The sequence below is a fragment of the Falco peregrinus genome, chromosome Z (assembly GCF_023634155.1).
Source record: "Falco peregrinus isolate bFalPer1 chromosome Z, bFalPer1.pri, whole genome shotgun sequence".
Lineage (NCBI taxonomy): Eukaryota > Metazoa > Chordata > Aves > Falconiformes > Falconidae > Falco > Falco peregrinus.
In genome coordinates this window covers 44,281,291-44,300,767 of record NC_073739.1, presented here as the reverse complement: position 1 = coordinate 44,300,767, position 19,477 = coordinate 44,281,291, and the positions used below count along the sequence as shown (strand labels likewise).

The window sequence follows — 19,477 nt, the reverse complement described above, 5'->3', positions numbered from 1 at the left end:
GCCGATACCAGCACCAGCTTGCCGAGTTTCTATTTTTGTATTCTAGCTCTTTGTGCCAGACGTTTGAATTACACTTTTAATTCCGAAGTTTTAATTTACCTTGCGCTTTGTGCCATGCAGCTAGCATTCAAGACTGATCCTGCTCAAATGCTGAAGCACTTCCTGTAGTAGTGGCCAGGCTTCCCGACCCGAATCGCCCACCTAACCTATTTCTGACTGCTTCCACTTTTCCCCTAGGATACCTTTTCCCAAACAAGCTGGAGTTTGAAGTTGCCTCTCCAGGCAGAAGTAGATAGCCTGGGTTTAAGATCAGGAAAAGCCCATACAAGGAGCCCCTATCAGCTAAGCCTGTTTCTATTCAAGACACTAGTAAACATAATTATATTGTAGTCGCATCTACATTGTTACTGAGCAGTTCAGCATAGGCTTCTATTTAATTAGAACTAATTTTAATATTTAGAAGTAATGTGGTTGTTCTGGCTGTTGCAGCCTGAGACATACTTTAGAAATACCTTGGTATTTTGAAGAGGATGTACCCAGCCTGTAATGTCTGTGAGGTCTGCTATTATCTCTGTAGAACTGAGGAGGGTTCTGGTATCTGAAAGTGAGTTTGACAGTTTTTTCTTAAGCTATAGCTATTATTGAAATGAAGGTTATCTTTGCTCTAAAACCACTGTCTCTGTTGACAATCTTTTAAACAAAATAACTACTGTTTGCTAAATACCACATCAAGCTGTAATCTGTAAATTCTTATTATTTTATCAAGTAGTCAGTATGTCTGCAGTGAAATAATTTGTAATGAAAAATGGCCTTTTGCAGAAATCTCAGTATTCACAAAATTATGGGTATCAATGCTTACTTTTCTGGAGGGAAAAAAAAAGTAATTTGGTATACAGGTAATTAATTTTGATGATTAACATGGTGAACATGCACAGGACTAAAGTAGACCCAGCATTATGGGCAAAACTGGGCAGGCTAAGGTGTTCAAGAGCTGTGCTTTATGCAGCTCCATATAAGCATCATGAATCTCATGCAAGATACTAGAAAATCATGGGACTCAGTAAAGCCCATCTGTTTTCAATCATACCCTACTGGCTTGTTTTGTCAGAACTGATGTACTGCTACTGCTTTCAAAATGATGTCTGAAAACTGGCTGTAAAGCACTATGTTTCTCACTAAAACAATTAGAAGAAATTGGATGAGCTAAGGTCTCTCCTTCAGTTACAAGACTTAAATTGAAATGCAAACTCTGTTTTCAATGAATTTACACCAAGGTATCTGTGGAAAGAATAGGTTAACACTCAGGGATATCAGCCCAGGATCCGGCAGGCCTCAAGGCAAGTCCCAGCCCTGCTATCCACTCCCTGAAATTAAGTTTCACACCTCTTTTGATTTCATTCCCTTTCTGTGAAATCCAAACGACAATTTGCATGCACTGGGCTGCTAGGGCAAACAGTGCACAGCAATGCAGTCCTTCTTGGATTAGGGAAGGTGGGTATCCTGCTCCTCGAGGAACAAATTCACACAGAATTTGGGTACTGTGAAACCACCTCTTTCAAGTGAACTATCACCTGAAATGCATTGTAACTGTGGATTGCTGTTTTTCGTTTCTCACGCATGCATACAGATCGCTTTTGGAGCCAGTGTCCCAGCTCTGCAGCAGCATTGTGAAGCTGCCGCAGGACACGGGTGCGTTACCGCCTGCCTGCGGCCCTGCGCGCAGTGACGGCTGAGGCGAGCTTTGCCGAGGCTTTCCAAAGGCAGGGCACATTTCAGCCCCTGCCACCCCTTTCGGTCCTCCCCCGGAACCCACTTTAGGTTTCTTCGGGTGACACAGGCCGCCAGCCCGCCCCGGGGCCGGGGCCGACCTCCCCCGTTCGCCAAGGGGACGCTCCCTGAGGAGGCGGCAGCGCGGCGGGGGCGGGGCTGCCTCGCGCGTGGCGAGCCCCTCGCGGCGCCCCGCGTGCCTCGCCCAACGCCGCCGCCAGCCCGATCACGCTGTTTCCTCGTGGCCGCACTGCCAATAGGCGGCTGGGGCGCTGCCGCGGGGGGCCAATGGGCGGGCCGGAAAGGCTACCGCCCCGCCTCCTGGGTGTGTGTGACAGGAGCCAATCGGCGGCCCGGCGGCGGCGGGTTTATATCGGCGGGGGCTGGCGGCTGAGCGGGGCAGCGGCGGCGGCAGCGGAGCGGAGCGGGCATGGAGTGCGGGCGGCAGGTGGCGAACTTCGGGGCCGGGCCGGCGAAGCTGCCGCGCTCCGTGAGTAGGGGCGGGGGGCCCTTCCCGGCGCGGGCTAGGGCATCGCGGAGGGCTGGGGTGTGGGTGTCCGCGCTCTGCCGGCGCTGCAGGGGGCAGCCGTGGCTTTGCCCGCACGCTGCGGGGGGCCCCTCGCTTCCCGGGGGCTTCCGCGGGCGCGGAGCGAGGGCTGCGGAGACTCTGGTGAATAGTAATAAAAAGGCTTAGCCGCCTAACAACGAGACCTCGTTTCTTCTCCCTCTCGCCACCCAAGTAAACGCCCTGCTAAGTTCAGCGTTTTGGAAACGCGCCGTAATGTGGCTTTAGGAAGGCTCTCCTGGTTTTTTTCTGAATCCGATCGTTCACCAAGGGGTATTATCAGTTTTGAGGTGGGAAGTAACTCCTCAGGTGCACAGAGGCAATCGTGTTGCGTGTATTGTTTGTCAGCTGATAAATAACATGGTAATTCCATGAGAAGTCTTTATTTAAGAAATTACAATGAGTATAGTGTAGACTCAACCTTTTGGAAAGTTGCATCAGCAGCCAGTGATTATCCAGTTACATATGGAGAGGGGGCGGTTTCTGCCAAATTGCGCGCATCTGACTTCCATCTTCGGAGTTGTTTATTGTGGAAGTTTTTTATTCTTTTCTTAGTTTCCTTCATTGTTTTATGTGTTATTTATTTAACAGTTTTCTTGGGGCAAACAAATTTGCTGTAGAGCAGCTTCTCGTCCTCCCCCCGGCCCAAATGGAAATGCCCTGTGCAGATTATGATGCAAAGAAATTTGTTGTTTTGTCATGAGCCCTTGGTTCTTACAGGGACTTTTAATAGAACTGCTGCAGTATCCAACTCTGTAATGGACAGTACTGAAAACTGGCGTTAGGGTTTGAGGCGAGCATAGCTGAACTCCATATTATTAATCTGTTTTCCCCTCTTGAACATGCAGTACTTCTATATGGACTACTGTATCACCTCAATTGTTCCACTTTGTGGGCTGATACCATGTATGAAGTGCGGTAGACTCATTGAAGCAAGAAGGTAGACAAAGCTCTTCATGGCTATTACAAGGCATATGATAAATGGCTATTGTAAGGCGTGTGCAGATTGTCAGATAAAGAATGTTCCTAACAGAATTGGATTTTACCAAGCACTTTTTAATAGTCTGTGTGTTCCCCTTGACCTTTCTGCCCCCTCCTCTGGCATTGATAAATTTGCATGTGAAGCACAGTGGTTAAAATTTAGAAATCTCTCAACATCAAAAGCAGCAGTTGTTTCTGGTTGACTTCTGCTGTTACAGGTGACAAGGCCATGTGGATACCTTGTCAGCAAGGTAGACTTCTTGCTCCTGTAGCTGTCCTGAGTGTGTGGTTTCTTGTCATCTCCCTGGGATGCAAGCATGCAGTGTGTGTTTTGGTGGCTTTTCTGCTGGGGCTCCCTCCTGTACTTCCCTTAGGAAGAATTAAGAATGTTGTATCAAGCAAGAATTTACTGAAATCAGAAGCTGCAGATCCAATGGTTAGAATCTAAGTCCACTTCGCTGATATTTGAGAGGTATGGGAGAAGAAAGAAAAATGGAAGGTTGAAGCAGCAGATTACCTGGCTAGGGCTCCCAGGAGTGACCTGCATTTTTTGGTTATCTCAAGATGTTGCTTCATTTCTTTTTTAACATTCAATAACTTCTCTAGGCTCATCTTCAAAAAGTGTGGGACTTAATTCTGTAAAACCAGGCCGTGTCTTGTTGGGTCAGTTTGAGGTATCATATTCCCCAAGATGACTTTTCTTTGTTTTCCTCAGTATCTTGGTTGTCTTATTCGCACAAGTCAAGCAAAAGAACATAGGGCGGAGGGCTGGAGGTGGATATTTAAGATACTTGATTAGAAAGAGTACATATACAAATACTGTGTTCTGTAAAAGGTTGGGAGTTCATACAACTCCTAGAAATCATTCTGAAATGTGGAAATCTAACTCTTGAAATAATAATTTAAAACACAGTTTTCACAACAAGCATATGATTTAATTGTGCGATGTTGTGGAAAGCCCTCAGCTACTAGAGACAATGAAGTTATATTGCTGAATATACTTCTGGTAATTTCACTTGACAAATGTCATGTTACTGCAATACGATAGAGCAGCTGGCATATGCATGATGCATCAGTGACTCCAGATAGTGGGAAATTCCCTTAATTTCTTTTTGGATTTTTTCTTTTGTTAGGTATTATTAGAAGCACAGAAGGAATTGGTGGACTACAAAGGGCTTGGTATAAGTGTTCTCGGTAAGACTTCAAAAATTCTGTATTTTTCAGAATGTAGATGTTTAACCAAATTGTAATAAGGGTTTTTGATCTTGGTATTTCAGCTCCTTTTCTAATACCTTATTCTGGTAACATGTATGTCCAGAGAATGCTTTTTCATACTGGTTTTCCACCATGTATCAGGAGACTGTAAAATGATACGTAGCCAGATATTTAGTGATCTAAAACAAAGGACTGGACAGAAAAGATAACTAATATGTAAAACATCAGTACTTTTGAATCTTGGGGCAGGAATGTGTATGTATGTGTGTGTATGTATATAGAGGCAATACAGGAAAAAATATTTTATGTATGCCTGTAAAATACTATATATGTATACACCACTATATGTGTATATGTGTGTACATAGATACCATATAGAATATCTTGTATGCTGTGTGACAAAACATTTCAGATGTATTGGATATATAGCATCCTTCCTGTTAGGAAGGCCATGCTGTCCTGTCGTAAGGAGGAAAGTGTCTTCTGTGCTATGTGAGTAGCTGACTGGCTTTTCGGCCCCAGTTGCACAAAATTTTCATGCAAGATGATAGTCAGCATTTTACTAGTCCTGTGAAGCTTTGGTTGCTGAATTCTCTGCAGGATTGGGTTTCACATTTAAATTGTACACTCTTACAGATGAAAGAAAGTGTGGAGGCTTAATAAAAGGAATTAAGTGACCTTAATGTTTAATTAGGATTACTTCTTAAAAGTAAGAGACTAAAACAACCCCCTGTGCCTTTCTCCATGCTTGCTACAGCATTAGTAGCAGAGAAGGTTCTCAGAGTGAGAAAAACTTACACCTTTCTAGGGAGTTTTTTTCATGCAAATGTAGTTGTTCCTGGGGGTGGTAAGGTCATGTGGATGCTGAATGTGAATGGACTGGATTTGCCTGAACTGGAGGTATAAGTCTTGTGTGGATATTTAGGAGGGCTAAGCAAAAATAAATAGGAGTTGGGACTGGGAATGGGAGCCTTCAGGCATTTTGGGTCTGTGGTATAGAATGGTTAAAACTTAACACAATTTTAAATTGCATTGATGTATTATAATTTTGTTTCTTGTTATTTCGTTTTTCCTATCCACCAAAGAAATGAGCCATCGAACTTCAGATTTCATGAAAATTCTAAATACAGCTGAAAGTCTTATGCGAGAATTGCTGTAAGTGAATTATTCCTCATTTTTATTTCATGCTTGTGCTAGTTGCACCAATAATGATTAATATTGGGACCTTTCATTGAAAGCACCTATTTTGGTGTTTGGGTTTTTTTTTTTTAAGGTGCTGTGTCTGAGTGGAGAGGACCTTGGTTTTCTGTTTGTCTGATGCTGATTTATTTGAATGTAACAAAGGGTTTTTACGTTTTTATTAGGTTAAGATGTTTTTTATGTGTCTACTAAACACTGACTGGTTGACTTTTCTGAAATTTTAATTTTTGTCACTTTCATGGAATTCACAAAGGGCATCAACTTCAAGAAATAAGTAGAAACAACAACTCATTTCTCTAATGGTATAGAGGTGATCTATGCATTACTCAACAGTCTGATTTTACTAACATAAGCTCTGTGGATGTGTTTTAGAATCACTGATCAGGAGCCCTTTTCCTATTTGTAGTGCGACTAATATTTTAAAGTTTGAAATAAATATACTGTGTATTAGAATTAATGTTCTCGTAGTAGTAGATGTTGGTCATGTCATATAAAAGCTTGACTCTCGGTCACAGCCAGAATTATGGACAGAGTCTTAATAATTTGAACAAGTTATTTTTGTGACAGTGTGAACAACTTAAGGCACTTGCTCTGCATGTACAATTTACAGTTGCACTTTCAAATTGAAGGGTCTCGAAGCTGAATTCTGCTGTGAGCACTTCAGTTTGAAGTTCTTAGTCTGACAGAAAAGCTGTGAAATTAGCAATAAAATTAAAAGTGAGCAGTAATTCTGTAGAAATATCTTTCAGGCTTGTGTGTGCTATGATAGTAGAGCTTCTCAGTGAATTTGTTTAATGCTGTCCAAGGGGAGGCATTTGTTTTCAGCAAATAATTGTTAGTAGAATGTATAGCATTATTCTTAAGTTTTTACATGGGACCAGTGCTGAGGTAAGTTAGTGGGATTTGGTCTAACCTCTTGGCAGAGTCTTCTAAAATGACAGCGTTATTTCTCAGTTACCATTAAACGCATAGTATCAAGTTTTATGCATTCTGTGTCTTCTGGGAATAATATAAATGATTATTTCTTGCATGCAGAAATATACCAGAAAACTACAAAGTGATTTTCCTCCAAGGAGGTGGATCTGGTCAGTTTAGTGCAGTCCCACTTAATCTTATTGGTTTGAAGGAGGGAAGGCATGCGGATTATGTGGTTACCGGAGCTTGGTCGGCAAAAGCAGCTAAAGAGGCAGAGAAGTATGCCAAAGTGAATATTGTTCATCCAAAACTAGGAACCTATACAAGTAAGTTGATGATTATATCCATCCATGTTACCGCTTAGCTTTTTGAATGGCTCTGAAAACCAGTCCAACTCAGCTATTGCATTACTGAATGTTAACTACTTACAGAGCTGACTGCCCATCACTCAGAAGATTGCCTGCTACATCTCTCCATGTTCATCATGGGGAGATCTGTTAGATGGCTTAACAGTCTCCACCAGAAAATAATTCTGAAACTAGGGTTAAGCAGATCCCGGAAAATGGTAGGGGAATGGTCTGGGCTGTCCATTTCTTTTTATCTTTTTTCTTCTTTTTTTTGTTGTTGTTGAACTGAGTTCTTAAGCTATATGCAGGGATATTTTGAGATATTTCAGTTCCAGGTGCTCTCAAGATGAGATTGATCTGACACTTAGAAGCATGTCTGGGAGCTTAACCTTTTTGTTCCAGGAGACGGGAGACCTGTGTTCTGTTACGGGTGGCAAAGATAGGTATTTGGGAACCCTTGAAAGTAGGTGTGTTGTAACAGGCAAGTTGGCTCTGGAATGGAAGAAGCATTTTCAGCTCTTTCTCTTGGAGCTACTTACTGGACATAACGTCATCTAACAACCACAGTGTAGAAGGAAGAAAAAGTTTAACTGTAATTGAGGCATTGGGATTTTTTGTAAGAATCTGTTTCAAGGATATTTTGAGTGTATAATTTTGTCACTGGATATACATAAATGATTCTTGGACCATGGACAACTGAGTTTTGGTTTCTGCTCCTGCCAGTCATGCTTACTTTCCTTCCCTCTGATTCAAATTACAGTATTTGAACTGGGTTTAGAGGCAACAGGAAAGACAGAGTATCCCCATATGAGTTAGTGCCCTAATGATCAGTTAGTATACTGACTTGGAAGATAAGCTCATATCCTGTGAGGCACAGGAAGGAATTGAACCTGCAGCCTACCCGTCTAGGGGAGTGTATTCAGCATTTGGCAGCTGTAGTAAGGGGAGAGGCAGTAAATAATGGTGGAGAAAACAGCAGCGCTTTTTCCCCCTCATGTTTTGGAGAAGAGAAGAAAGGAAGAGCAACCGCTGGTTCTATGCAAACCTGTTCTGTGCTGTTAGGGCATGCCTGTATATTGCCTGTTGGCAGAAGAAATCTTGGTTTTGTAAGTCTGTGGCAAAGCCTAAATGGGAGGGAGGGAGGTAACCCTGTGTTCACCTTGGGAAAGACTGAAGTACTTCTGGGAATGCACAGAAGCACAGCTTTAGAGAACTTTGCCAGTGAGAATTTGAATGCCACAGTAGTTCCAAAAGCACCAAGAGGATTCTTAGACCCAGTGCCTGAATTCCTCTGAAATGCCGGTTTGGACCCCTGGGGCAGTAGTTTGGGATTACAAACCTGGCGAAAATCCCTTGAGGAATAAGGGCTGACAACCAGAAGGATGTTTGCAAGTTTATTGATGGCTCACCATAGAATTTTGGGAATGCATTGGTATTTCCTTTGCAGATAAAATATTTTCTGTTAACAATATAATTAATACTTCATACTGCAAAATCGTTCTGGGTTTACACTTAAGTCCTGTGTTCAAGTAAAATTACACACCAGGAAGATTATTTGTCTCCAGTGACCTTTGTTTTTTATTTTTTTTGTCTCAGACATTCCTGACCCAAGCACTTGGAATCTTAATCCTGATGCATCTTATGTCTATTACTGTGCTAATGAGACTGTTCATGGTGTGGAGTTTGACTTTGTACCTGATGTCAAAGGAGCAGTCTTGGTTTGTGATATGTCATCAAATTTCCTCTCCAGACCTGTGGATGTTTCCAAGGTACAGTATTGGACACAGTGGCTGCACAAAATATTTTCAAACTTCAATGCATATAATTAGCCACTTAGAAATGTCTGGATGGCCAGAGATGCTGAACAGTGAAATTAAGGAAATAATATTTTGTTATTTGGATAGCTGATGATGGACACAAATGGAAATTTGAAGTTTGAGATTGGTGGTGTCCTTTTTTCAGTAAAAACATACTGAACCATGTTGAAATTGTTCCTGTTAATAGCTGTCCAAGATTATTTGTTGACTCTGTGGTCTTATCTGATGCTGTAGCTGAGCGAGATATATTCTGAATCATATTTACTCTGTAGATAGTGTGTATGGCTCTAGCAGGGTACAGTGAATCAGAATTTTTGATCCTGCTTCTTTCATGGAAAAATCTGTAGCCCCTTTCAAGCTGCTAAAGCTTCTTGTGCTTCACAATTACTGCGTCTTTCTTAGGTAATACAGAGGTAGAACATAGTACTTACATTTGTAAAGTGTGTTAGGAGTGGGAAGTGTTACTGACTAGTGAAGTAGCATGTTTGATCTTTCTTATCTGTGTGTAGCAAAAAGAAGGGGCAATTGTTACTGCATTCATCTTGGCCTTTCTTAATCTGCCTTCTTTGAACAGGTTGGTTATATGATACCTGTTCTGAAATACCATATTGGTTGAAAATACTGTGATCTATGTATGAATTTATTCTTAGTAGGTTTGCTTGGAGTAGTGTAAAATTGGGACAGGCTACCTTGAGAATTTTTTGTAGCTACTAAATGAACATCTAGCAAATTACTGGGAAACTTATTGTGGTTATATTCCTCAGTTGAATGAAGATACATGGTTCTAATTATAGACATACAAGGGATAATTATAGCTGTAAGTGCAGTTTGAATTCAGAACTTTTAACTCGTTGACCTATAACTTGCTCATTTTCAACACATTCTCCAAGCTATTGAGCTGAGTTGTATACCTATTGTATAAGGATATTGGTGTATGAGTCCATTATAACATCTACTAGCAAATGCATGTAGTAAGTCCTTCTCTCCCTCTTCCTATTAGTTTGGCGTCATTTTTGCTGGTGCTCAGAAGAATGTTGGTTGTGCTGGAGTTACTGTTGTAATAGTACGTGAGGACTTGCTGGGATTTGCTCTGAAAGAATGCCCTGTAGTACTGGATTACAAAACGCAAGCGACGAATGGCTCTTTGTATAACACTCCACCATGCTACAGGTAACTTGCCCTGCTATTTAGTCTCTTCCTCGGAAAGCTACTGCGCTGCCATCTGCTGCTTTTACCGAGAAAAGTTTCAGAAGTTGAGTATTTATCTTCAAGTCACTGTTGCCTAGTGGGACTCAGCCATAAAGGACATGGGTTTTTTGGAAGTAAATATTGTCTGTCATAATTCCATTGTAGAAGTTTCAAGATCCAGTTGTGACTTACACGAACACAACTCAAACTCAGTGGTGATGCTTCTATTGTTGCAAGTAGGTAACTTGTCAGGTAGTCTTGCTTCTTGAATACTCAGTACAGATGTGATTTAATTTCTTCCTGAGCTTGTTCTCAGAAATTGAACCTCCAGATCCCTATTGATTTTTCTTTGGAAAATAGTAAATATTATTGTTATGTTTTATATTATTAAAACTTTTAATTAAAACATTCTTTTATTTTTTAGTATCTCATTCTAGCTACATATTTACTACTGTCAATTTTGAAATGAAACTAGTATTTTTTTAAAGGCATTTTAGTGATTAGTTTGCTTTATTCTCTACTACAACTTTGCATAGTTCTTTGACTTGACAACCACAAATAAAATTGATCCGGCTTCATAGTTACTGCTAGCAACCAAGATCATAAAACTGGCATGTACCTGATGATTTCATGTATGCAAGAAACAGAACAGACTACAGCTTGTTCTTTTGAAATTACTATTTCCTAGCTTCTGATGACTAGTGAAATGATGCTTTGCTACTGAATATTTAGGTGTTGAGCCAGTAATATCTACTCATTCTTCATCTGGAGCATTTTCATAACAGTGTCCACTAAAATGATTATTTTAAAAAAGATCTTCAAACCAGGTTTTAAAAATTATTTTGCTAATAGTGGTTTCTGCTTTTGAAGATAAGATTTCATTTGGATAATTTCATAATGCAATCTTATATTCATGTTTAATCTCAGCTCTTACAGCTTTTTCGTACATGCCAGAATTTGTAAAGTTAAGTTGCTTAATGATGTCCAATAGTTATTAAAGGCACTGTATAGCCATGAAGTACAGGGATTCCTACATATAAAACCTACCTTAATACCATTGCTTACTTTAATTTAGTAGAATTTTAACTGATACTAATTGCAACTCTGAATCTGCTGATTCTCACTGTTGGGTGTACTATTGCAATGACATAGAAGCAGTTATCTTAATTTATCAGAAGAGCAGTAAATCTTGTGGGTGTATGTTCCAGATTTTACAAGCGGTATGCATACCGTAGAGTATGTAGTGCTGCAGCAACGTAGTCTTTGCTATCAGCCTGTCTGCCCTATTAGCTGTATACACCCAGTATCCTTAGGGCTGCTGTTAAAACAAAAATTAGCCTTACAATGTTTCCAGGTTTTTATCATCTTTCTGAATGTGGCTTTGTAACATGGGCAGTATGTGTGTTTTTCCCAGTAATTGATAAAGCCTCTATTTCATGATCAGTTGTCTTCCTGACTGCCAAGTCATGCATACAGTTTCGGACACTGTGTACTTGCATATGCCAGGTCTTAAATCCGGCCATTCATGTTTTCCAAGTACAAAGCTATTTCCATTTGAAAATCCGAAGTTCTACTTAATCTCAGCACTTGAACACAGTGTTGCTCCTCTGGTTTGAAAAGGAAAATGAATGAAATTCTGTAACTTTATTTTAGCCACTGCAAAGAGCTGCTTGAAAAGGAAGTGCTGCTTTATTTGTAACTCATCTGTCAATAACATTAACAGGGTAGTGGAAGATTAAAGGGGCTGAAAATAAAGCTGAACTAGCAGACTTTTCTCCTTTCTGATCGCTGTCGTGCCAGATCTCACTTCATGCTACAGACCTGCATTGGAGTATACTCCAGAATCCAGAATGTAACAGACTGAAATCCTGGCAGGGTGCACGTCTTTTTGGCTTGGTGCTAAAAGCCTATTCCAGTTTTTGTAAAGAGCTGGCAAAGCTGCTTAGTTCTTTTTCTTTGCTCTCTTCCTTGCACACTCTAATGGTTTGCTGGCAAACAAGCAGGAAATATTAACTGAATTTGCAAAAGCTACTTCAGCAGGATATTAAATTAAGTTGATGCTAATGGCTTTAACCTCTCAGTGCTACAGAGTTTGACTCTTCGACCGTAATCTGCTTTGCTAAAATTAACAATGAATTTGCTATAAAAATCTCTTTTCCAAGCTCCAGAATGCATTTTGCATTTAAAATTGCTCCAAAAATGTTATTTTGACTGACATGAAAGAAGGATAAAAGACTTCAGCTGGCTGGGTCTTGTGGGTGACTCTGAAGCTGACTTGACTTGTCCAAGAAGTTTCACTCAAAGGAGTGAGGGTAAGAGGGAATGTGGCCTTGTATATTTGGCAAGGGCATAGGCTATCCTTCGCTGAAGTTCTTTACACTGGTGTAGTTGAGTGTGCTGTCATAAATGTAGCAAGATTGTGCTCTCAAAGCTATAAGGTGCTTTGTATAAAATGGTCTGTAACCTCCCTTATTCTGCAGTGTTCAAAGATTTGATGCTGGCATCCCCTGAGAAATTAGAAGTAGCAAAGTTTAAAACAGCCTTCTGATAGATTTGTGTTAGGGAGACTCATAGGGTAATGTTCTCTGAGCACTCCCTTGGAATCTGTAATGAAGGGATTAATAAAAGTGAACTTATTGAAAATATGCCATAAAAACCTGTGAACAGTTTTGGATTTTTTATGTGAAGTGTTGTAGTCGTGGGAAGTGCCTGAACTTGAACAAGCTGAGCTTTGTAGCAAAAGCACAAAGGCAAAAGGCCTCAGGGATTTTTTTATGTTGCACTTAGTAACTAGCATTGAAATACTTGGTCCCAAGCCACATGATGCCAACAGGCTTCCAGATCTCTGCTTAGAACTTGAATGGTAATGAATAATTAAGTGTGATACATCATTATTTGTTTTGCCAGACTTCACTTTTCGTGTGGGCAAAAGGTCTTTTTAGACAGAAATAGGATTATAGTTTTTATTTAACATTTGTGAAAATGTGATTAGATTTCTGGCTTTATTAATGTACATGCGCTTGAGATGCACCCCTGTATTTTTGCCAGAGCAGCTGTATAGGGTGGATGCTACTAACTTTGCACTAATTCTGGCTCTTTCTAGGACTCAGCAGGCAGTTGTGTGGTCAATGAAATGGCAGTCCATGCAGTGTGTTCTGGGGATGTCCTTGGGAGCCCTGCAGGGTTGCAGGAAACCTGCAGGACTTGTCCTGTGGTACAAAGGATTAAGTTTGGTCCGACAGATTTGTTTAGGTTTTGAATTTTGGGTTACTTCATCTGTGTCCAAAAAACATGGCCTGCTTAGAATTGTCATAATTACTAAAATAGCCTAGATTCTGAGTTGTTAATCGTAGGCACCATAAAACCAAACAGAACATTTTGTTGCTGAAACATTTTAACTATTAAATAGGACTGTTATTTTTCTGCTTTTTTTTTTTTAAATAATCTGACTGAAACATGTTTTTTCCTCTTGCAGTATTTATATCATGGGATTGGTACTGGAATGGATAAAGAATAATGGCGGGGCTGCAGCTATGGATAAACTTAGTTTAATCAAGTCACGAATGATTTATGATATTATAGACAAATCTAATGGATTCTATGTGTAAGTTGCTATGCTCTTGCCCTTGGTTTCAATATTTATTGCAGAGCCAAACGTTCGTAATTTAAGGAGTCTGATTGCAGCATATTTTTAAAGTTACCTTTTCAGTTTATATATAAGTTGTGAGGGATCCTGCAGGAATTACTTGTGCAAACCATTTACTTGATAACTATCCAAGACTGAGTCTTATTTCAGTAGGAAATTATCTCAAGTTTATATAGATCAGTTGTGAAACATATTAATAACATGTATGTTAAACTTAAAATACAGGAGTCTAGGAGAAGCATATACAAGCCAGGATCTGCATATCCGGTTTTTTTACGCTCACTGAATCTCTTGGGTAAATACAGGCCAAAACAGAGAAAGTGGCTTGTAAGAAATTTTAGAGACCACTTTTGCATTTTATTCTTCCTGCCATCTGTCTTCAGTAGTCAAAGATTCTGCTTTCTCTCTGTCAAGCATAGTGTTCTTATTAGCTAACAGTGCTAAGTTCTGAAACAGGAAAAGCAGACGTAAGCGTAGTCAAAATTTAATACATTTTCTTTACATATAGTTTATTTTCTTCAGTTATTTTTGCTGGTTTTCCAAACAGATCTAACCCTCTGATTTTTACATATTAATGCAAGGTGGTTTTGAGCTCACAGGACCCAAAACATGTATACTTAAAAGCTGATGTTGTAATTTGGAATAATTCTAATACTCACCAAGCTCAAACTAGTAATTGACTATGAAACAGCAAAATATTTTCCTTAATCTTCAGTATAAAATCAACAGTTTTAGGAGCCAATTAACTTTCAAGTCAGAGTTTAGATAGGGCAAATTAAATTTGGATTTTAAATTAAAGCTGGCTACAACCTTAATTGGCAGGGATATAGTTTCATCATAATATTTAATACATTCTGCTTATCCATTTAGTTAACGAGAACAGCTTTGCCTTTATCATTGCCATGATCAGATTGTGATCCTACTCTACGGAAATCCTGAGGGTTTTTTTATAAACCTCAGTAAGCAAATGAAGCCTTGAAAAAAATATTTTGACAAATACAAATTTGTTTCTGGTAGGCTGGTCTCTAAGGCTGTGGGTGGGAAGTGCAATGCAGATGGGATGGCAGGTAGTCAGCTGGGAAGGCAAAGCAAGCTTCATGAACTGAGCTATATGTATCTTACTAAGCAATACTGCTAAGAATGGATTTTATTGTACCTAATGACTACAAGGGAGGCTTACATTACAGCTGAGAAGGCAGCTTTAGGTATCTCCTAATCTGTGGCATTCTTCACTGGGTAAGCATTGTGACAAACCATTTAGGAAACGGAGATTTTTCTTCCACAAAGTGCTGTGCCATTTTGCAATTTGCTTTCCATAGGCTGTGCACAAACTGAGTTACTTCAGATTGCCTGATAGCAACTGGATCTTCTTAACACTATAGCGTAGCTACAGTTCTGACATGGGAATGCATAGGCATTTGTGAAGTGTTTTCCTAGTTGCATCTGAAGCAGAAAATTTGTATACACAGCTGTTGTGATTGACTTTTCCTCTTCATAATGAAGACATCTATACAAAGGAGGAAATAAAGAATTCTATTAATTTTTGTCAAATAGAATAATAATAGGTATGAAACTTACATGCAATGTGAGAAAACTTATAGATTCTTACATGGATTCATTAGGCATGTCACAGCCTTAGGACAGAAAAAATCAGGAGGCTTCATGATTCATTTAGCTAGAATCACTAAAGAAAAATACTTAAATCTTTTTTTTGTTCCCCATGTTCTTACTCTCACAAAATAATTGAAGAAAAATTTTGCTTTAAATGTGTCTTGAATTCTCTACTTCAGATTAAAGGGATTTTTAAGTATTAAGGAGCTGTGATGTTCCTTGTATGTTGTGGCTATGTATGTGATGCAAGACTTGTTCTAGATACCTCTTCTGTACTTAAGATGTTCATGAAAAATACTAAAGGTAGAAGGTGGACTGAAACCACTGACAGAAGTCACTAATGTCCAGGGAAATTTCCTTATGCTGTGTTCTTACACTTCCTTTAGTTCCGTTTAGCTGAGTCAAGCTCAGTTCTGGCAGTATTTCTGATGAGTGAAAATAAGTGTGTCAGTCTTTGAAGATAAAGAGAAGAAACTGCTTAAGACTTAGTCAAAGTTTGCTGTAACCTCACTTACCCTAGGGAATGTAACTGAGACTGTTGTGGGTGGGGTGGTGGTTTTCATTAAGTATTTTAAATTAGGCCTGTCTACAGGCCTCCTGTGCATTCCCTGGGGACAATTTTAAGTATGTCAGGAACAGCCAATAAGCCTTCCACTTCTTCTGTTTTTATACTCTGTTGAAAAAGGAAGGTTGGTTTCTTTCATAGAAAGTAACGACCTTTTCAATTATGGAGGAATGACTGGTGCTAAACAGATGGAATTATTCACTTTCTGAAGTTGTATATAGTTGAAATGTAAATTTAGCACAAAATGGGTTAATCATTACATTCTACAACTTTTCTAGATGTCCAGTTGAGAAAAAGAACCGAAGCAGAATGAATGTCCCTTTCCGTATTGGCAGTATCAAGGGTGATGAAGCACTGGAAAAGAAATTTCTTGAGAAAGCTGTGGAACTTAACATGATATCTCTGAAAGGGCATCGGTAAGTACTTGTCAGATGAATCCCTTTCCTGTGCAGAATGAACTGTTACTACAGTGGTACGGCAGCGGGCTTTATGCATTGACTTGGCCTTTTTCACTCTTGGACTGCTACTCATTGGTTTGGCATCACTTGGGAATAGCAGTCTAGATAGAGACTGTAATCAGAGACTGATGGTGATTCAACTACTGCTTATGTGTGGTGGGGTTCAGAGAACTTTCTGCTTAAGTCTGCTTTCTACTCCAATTTGATACATCTGTCTGTGCAAATACAAAAGATGACTCTTGAGGTCAGGTTCTGTCATTGTATAAAGCCTTTCATTACACAGCTTGTTGACCTGGTTGCAAGAGTTCCTTACCGCGTTCACTGGTGCTTGTGGGATTAAAAGTAGCTTTTATGTTGCAGGGCTACAGCATTGGAACTGTAAACAACTAATAGAGTTTCTCTAATGGCAAGCTTGCCTTGAAGAATTAAATGTTGCTTCTCGTTTACATGAAATGTGACTGTTATCCCTTTGGAGTAGGTTTGAATATCTGTGAATGTTGTATCTCTTCTAGAATATACAAAATCTTTCTATTTGTTTTCTTCCCTGTCTTCAATTCAGATCTGTGGGAGGAATCCGTGCCTCTTTATATAATGCAGTGACGGTAGAAGATGTTCAGAAGCTTGCAACATTCATGAGAAGCTTCATGCAGATGCATCAGTCATAAATGCTCATGGGTTAAAGCCATGCTGCACATCTGTGGAATAAAAGCTAAAGGGTTTGAAAGTTACTGTGGTACTGAACAGCTGTAGCACACAAGTTATTTTCTTTTAGTTTCTCTAGCTGTCTTAGTTAACTGCGTGGAATTGAGGCCCAATCTTACAATGACTTGGCAGCCTTGGCTTCACTGAAGGTCAGGATCCCCAGGCTGATAAAGATTTGTTCTGAGACTTGCAAAACAGTATTTTCAAAGTGTGGTTAAAACATGAGTAGCACTGTAAGATGCTATGGATCTGAGCCTGTTTCTTGCTTCTAGTCACAGATGACTTCATCACCAATGAATTGTTTTTAGTAAACTTCAGGAGGCAAAATTTGTCATAAGCTTTCTGTAATACTTTACAAATCTGTGACTGCACACTGAAGCTAGAACTGATAGTAGGTGTTCTTGGAGGATATCTAGTTGGTTTATTTGATATATTGCAACAGTATACCCCACCAGTAGTATTTAAGAGTTAATATCTGTGTTCCTAACCTGAGCACCTTGTCTTTCAGACTTCTGCTCCCATGCTTGAAGTACTATCGTAAGTTCCATATAGCAGTACCCATTGTCATTCAAGTCTGTGGGACTGGGCCTTTTTTTCATGTAACCATTTATTGGTTCAAAGCTAAGATGAATGAGTCTGTAATTGCATCAATTTAGATGTTGTTTATTTCTCTATGCTTTTTGTATATTAAAATTCTTCAGGTTGTTAATTTTATATTCTTATTCTGGAGTGTGCGTATATGCTTCTGCTAAAATCTTCTTTATAATTTCTTAATCTTGTGCCAAACTGGATGGCTGTATGCCACTGAATGGATCTGTGACTTTCTGTGCTCTGACTTCCTAGACCAAAGTGCAGCAGACTTTTTTTTTTTTCTTTTTGTCTGGTGTTTCTTAAATGTTTTCCCTCTAACTATGCCAGTGTGTTCTCTACCCTTTCATTGCTTTAGTTCTGTAGCCTTTTGTATGTGGGGCTTTGCCTGGCTGCAGTGAATACAAGCCTTGACTTCCTTGCTTTCTCCTGATGCGACATCACACTTTTGGTACAACTTTCTCAATTGATCCTTCTGCCTTATTCCAGCCTTTGATGCTCTGGGCTAGAGAAGGAACTGTGGTTATGCAAATACCTTCAGAAGATTTATTATAGTACCCTTAGTTATTTTTCTTCCTTAGCTTGGGAATGTACTATCAATGACCGTATATTGACACTAGCCTCTGGTTTTAACTTACCTAGAAGCTATATGCTAGTATCATAGTGTTTAGCATTACTGCAGATGGTTTCAGGCTGTAAGCTCTGGTACGGGACTGTTTTTTTTTTTATTATTATTATGTAACTCCAGTACAGTGGTAACAGATTAATAATGGTAATGATGGACTGTCTGTTTCTTGGTGGAACCTCACAGCAAGTCAGTGCAGTTGTGATAGGGTTGAGTTACATTCCTATTTGAAAAGTTGTCACTCTGACTACTGTTTTGAAATTTTTGTCAGCTCAGTGTAACTCTCATTAAAGAAGTTGGTGAAGAAAAAACTTTATCACAGCATGCTGTTAAGTACTGGTGTGTCTGAAGCTTTTGTTTTTGTCACTTTGGAAGGATGAGTCATGCATAACGTGTGTTAGAATTTAAGATTCCAGTATCATCCTTTTTCCTAAAAAGCAAGCTTCCCTCATTTATGTTTTTTTTCTTTCTGAAAATAGCTGTTCCTACAACTAGCATGGAAAAAAGAGTATTACTATGAGAATGTTTAGAGAACCCTTTCTTGCCCAGTCAGTCATGAAGATCTAATTCAGGTTCCATATTAAGCTTTCTACCTTTCTAAAATTCTGCTTCCTCTGAATTTGGTGTCCTTATTTTCAACAGTAGTTGTGACTTACCTCTTTCTAAAAGCTAGTAAACATTTCTATTTATAATAGCCTTGCATGCCTCTTAGCAGGCATTCTTTTATATGTGACTACGAAAAAGGTGGCACTGCCATACGCAGCTGATTCATGAACCCAACAGGGACATTTTTTTTCCTGTTTCTGAATTGTGCCTAACTTCTTGTCAATTAAAGACTTATTTTTTTGTTGTACCCAGAAAGGCAAAAATCGTGTAAAAGCAAAATGCAGAGTGAAGACTACATTAGCAAGCAGCGATTGACTGAATATCATGTGAGGAAGATCCATGAATGCTGGGAAGAGTGGAGAATATGCTGAATGAATTAGTTACTTGAGATTTGTTTCAGACTAATCTGTGTAACAGTTCTACCCTTCCAAGCTGCATCCCTGAAAGATGCAATCAGGGTATTGAGCCCTGGTCCACTTCCACTCATCAGATTAGCAGGAGGAATTTCAGCAAGGGTTGCTGAGAGTCCTGGTTCCTGGTCTGTTTCCCTTATGTCAGTATTTCCAAGCTGTGTCAATAATTGCAGTGTTTGGAAGTAGGGTTTTTTTTGGTGTAATATGACTCCTTCTGGGCCATTCAGAGGTGAGGAAAAAACAGGAGTAAAACACTGGTCTCATCTAA

The 19,477-nt window shown here is 39.5% G+C and overlaps 1 protein-coding gene across 1 annotated transcript; it reads left to right on the top strand.

Moving 5' to 3' along the window:
- The first annotated feature begins 2,144 nt into the window (after positions 1-2,144).
- On the top strand, positions 2,145-18,506 carry PSAT1 (phosphoserine aminotransferase 1). Its single transcript, XM_055790957.1, has 9 exons — positions 2,145-2,257; positions 4,447-4,507; positions 5,614-5,683; positions 6,764-6,969; positions 8,587-8,759; positions 9,808-9,977; positions 13,471-13,599; positions 16,096-16,233; positions 16,835-18,506. The coding sequence occupies exons 1-9, from the start codon at positions 2,198-2,200 to the stop codon at positions 16,938-16,940; spliced, it is 1,113 nt and encodes a 370-aa protein (XP_055646932.1). The 5' UTR covers positions 2,145-2,197; the 3' UTR covers positions 16,941-18,506.
- The last annotated feature ends 971 nt before the right edge of the window (positions 18,507-19,477 follow it).

What these genes read in the sequence shown, in the direction of transcription:
- PSAT1 (XM_055790957.1), top strand. Translation starts at nt 2,198, where the DNA reads ATGGAGTGCGGGCGGCAGGTGGCGAACTTCGGGGCCGGGCCGGCGAAG. An exon ending in AGTCTTATGCGAGAATTGCT is followed by an intron (nt 5,684 to 6,763) that starts GTAAGTGAATTA and finishes TCTTGCATGCAG; the next exon opens with AAATATACCAGAAAACTACA. An exon ending in AAAACTAGGAACCTATACAA is followed by an intron (nt 6,970 to 8,586) that starts GTAAGTTGATGA and finishes TTTTTGTCTCAG; the next exon opens with ACATTCCTGACCCAAGCACT.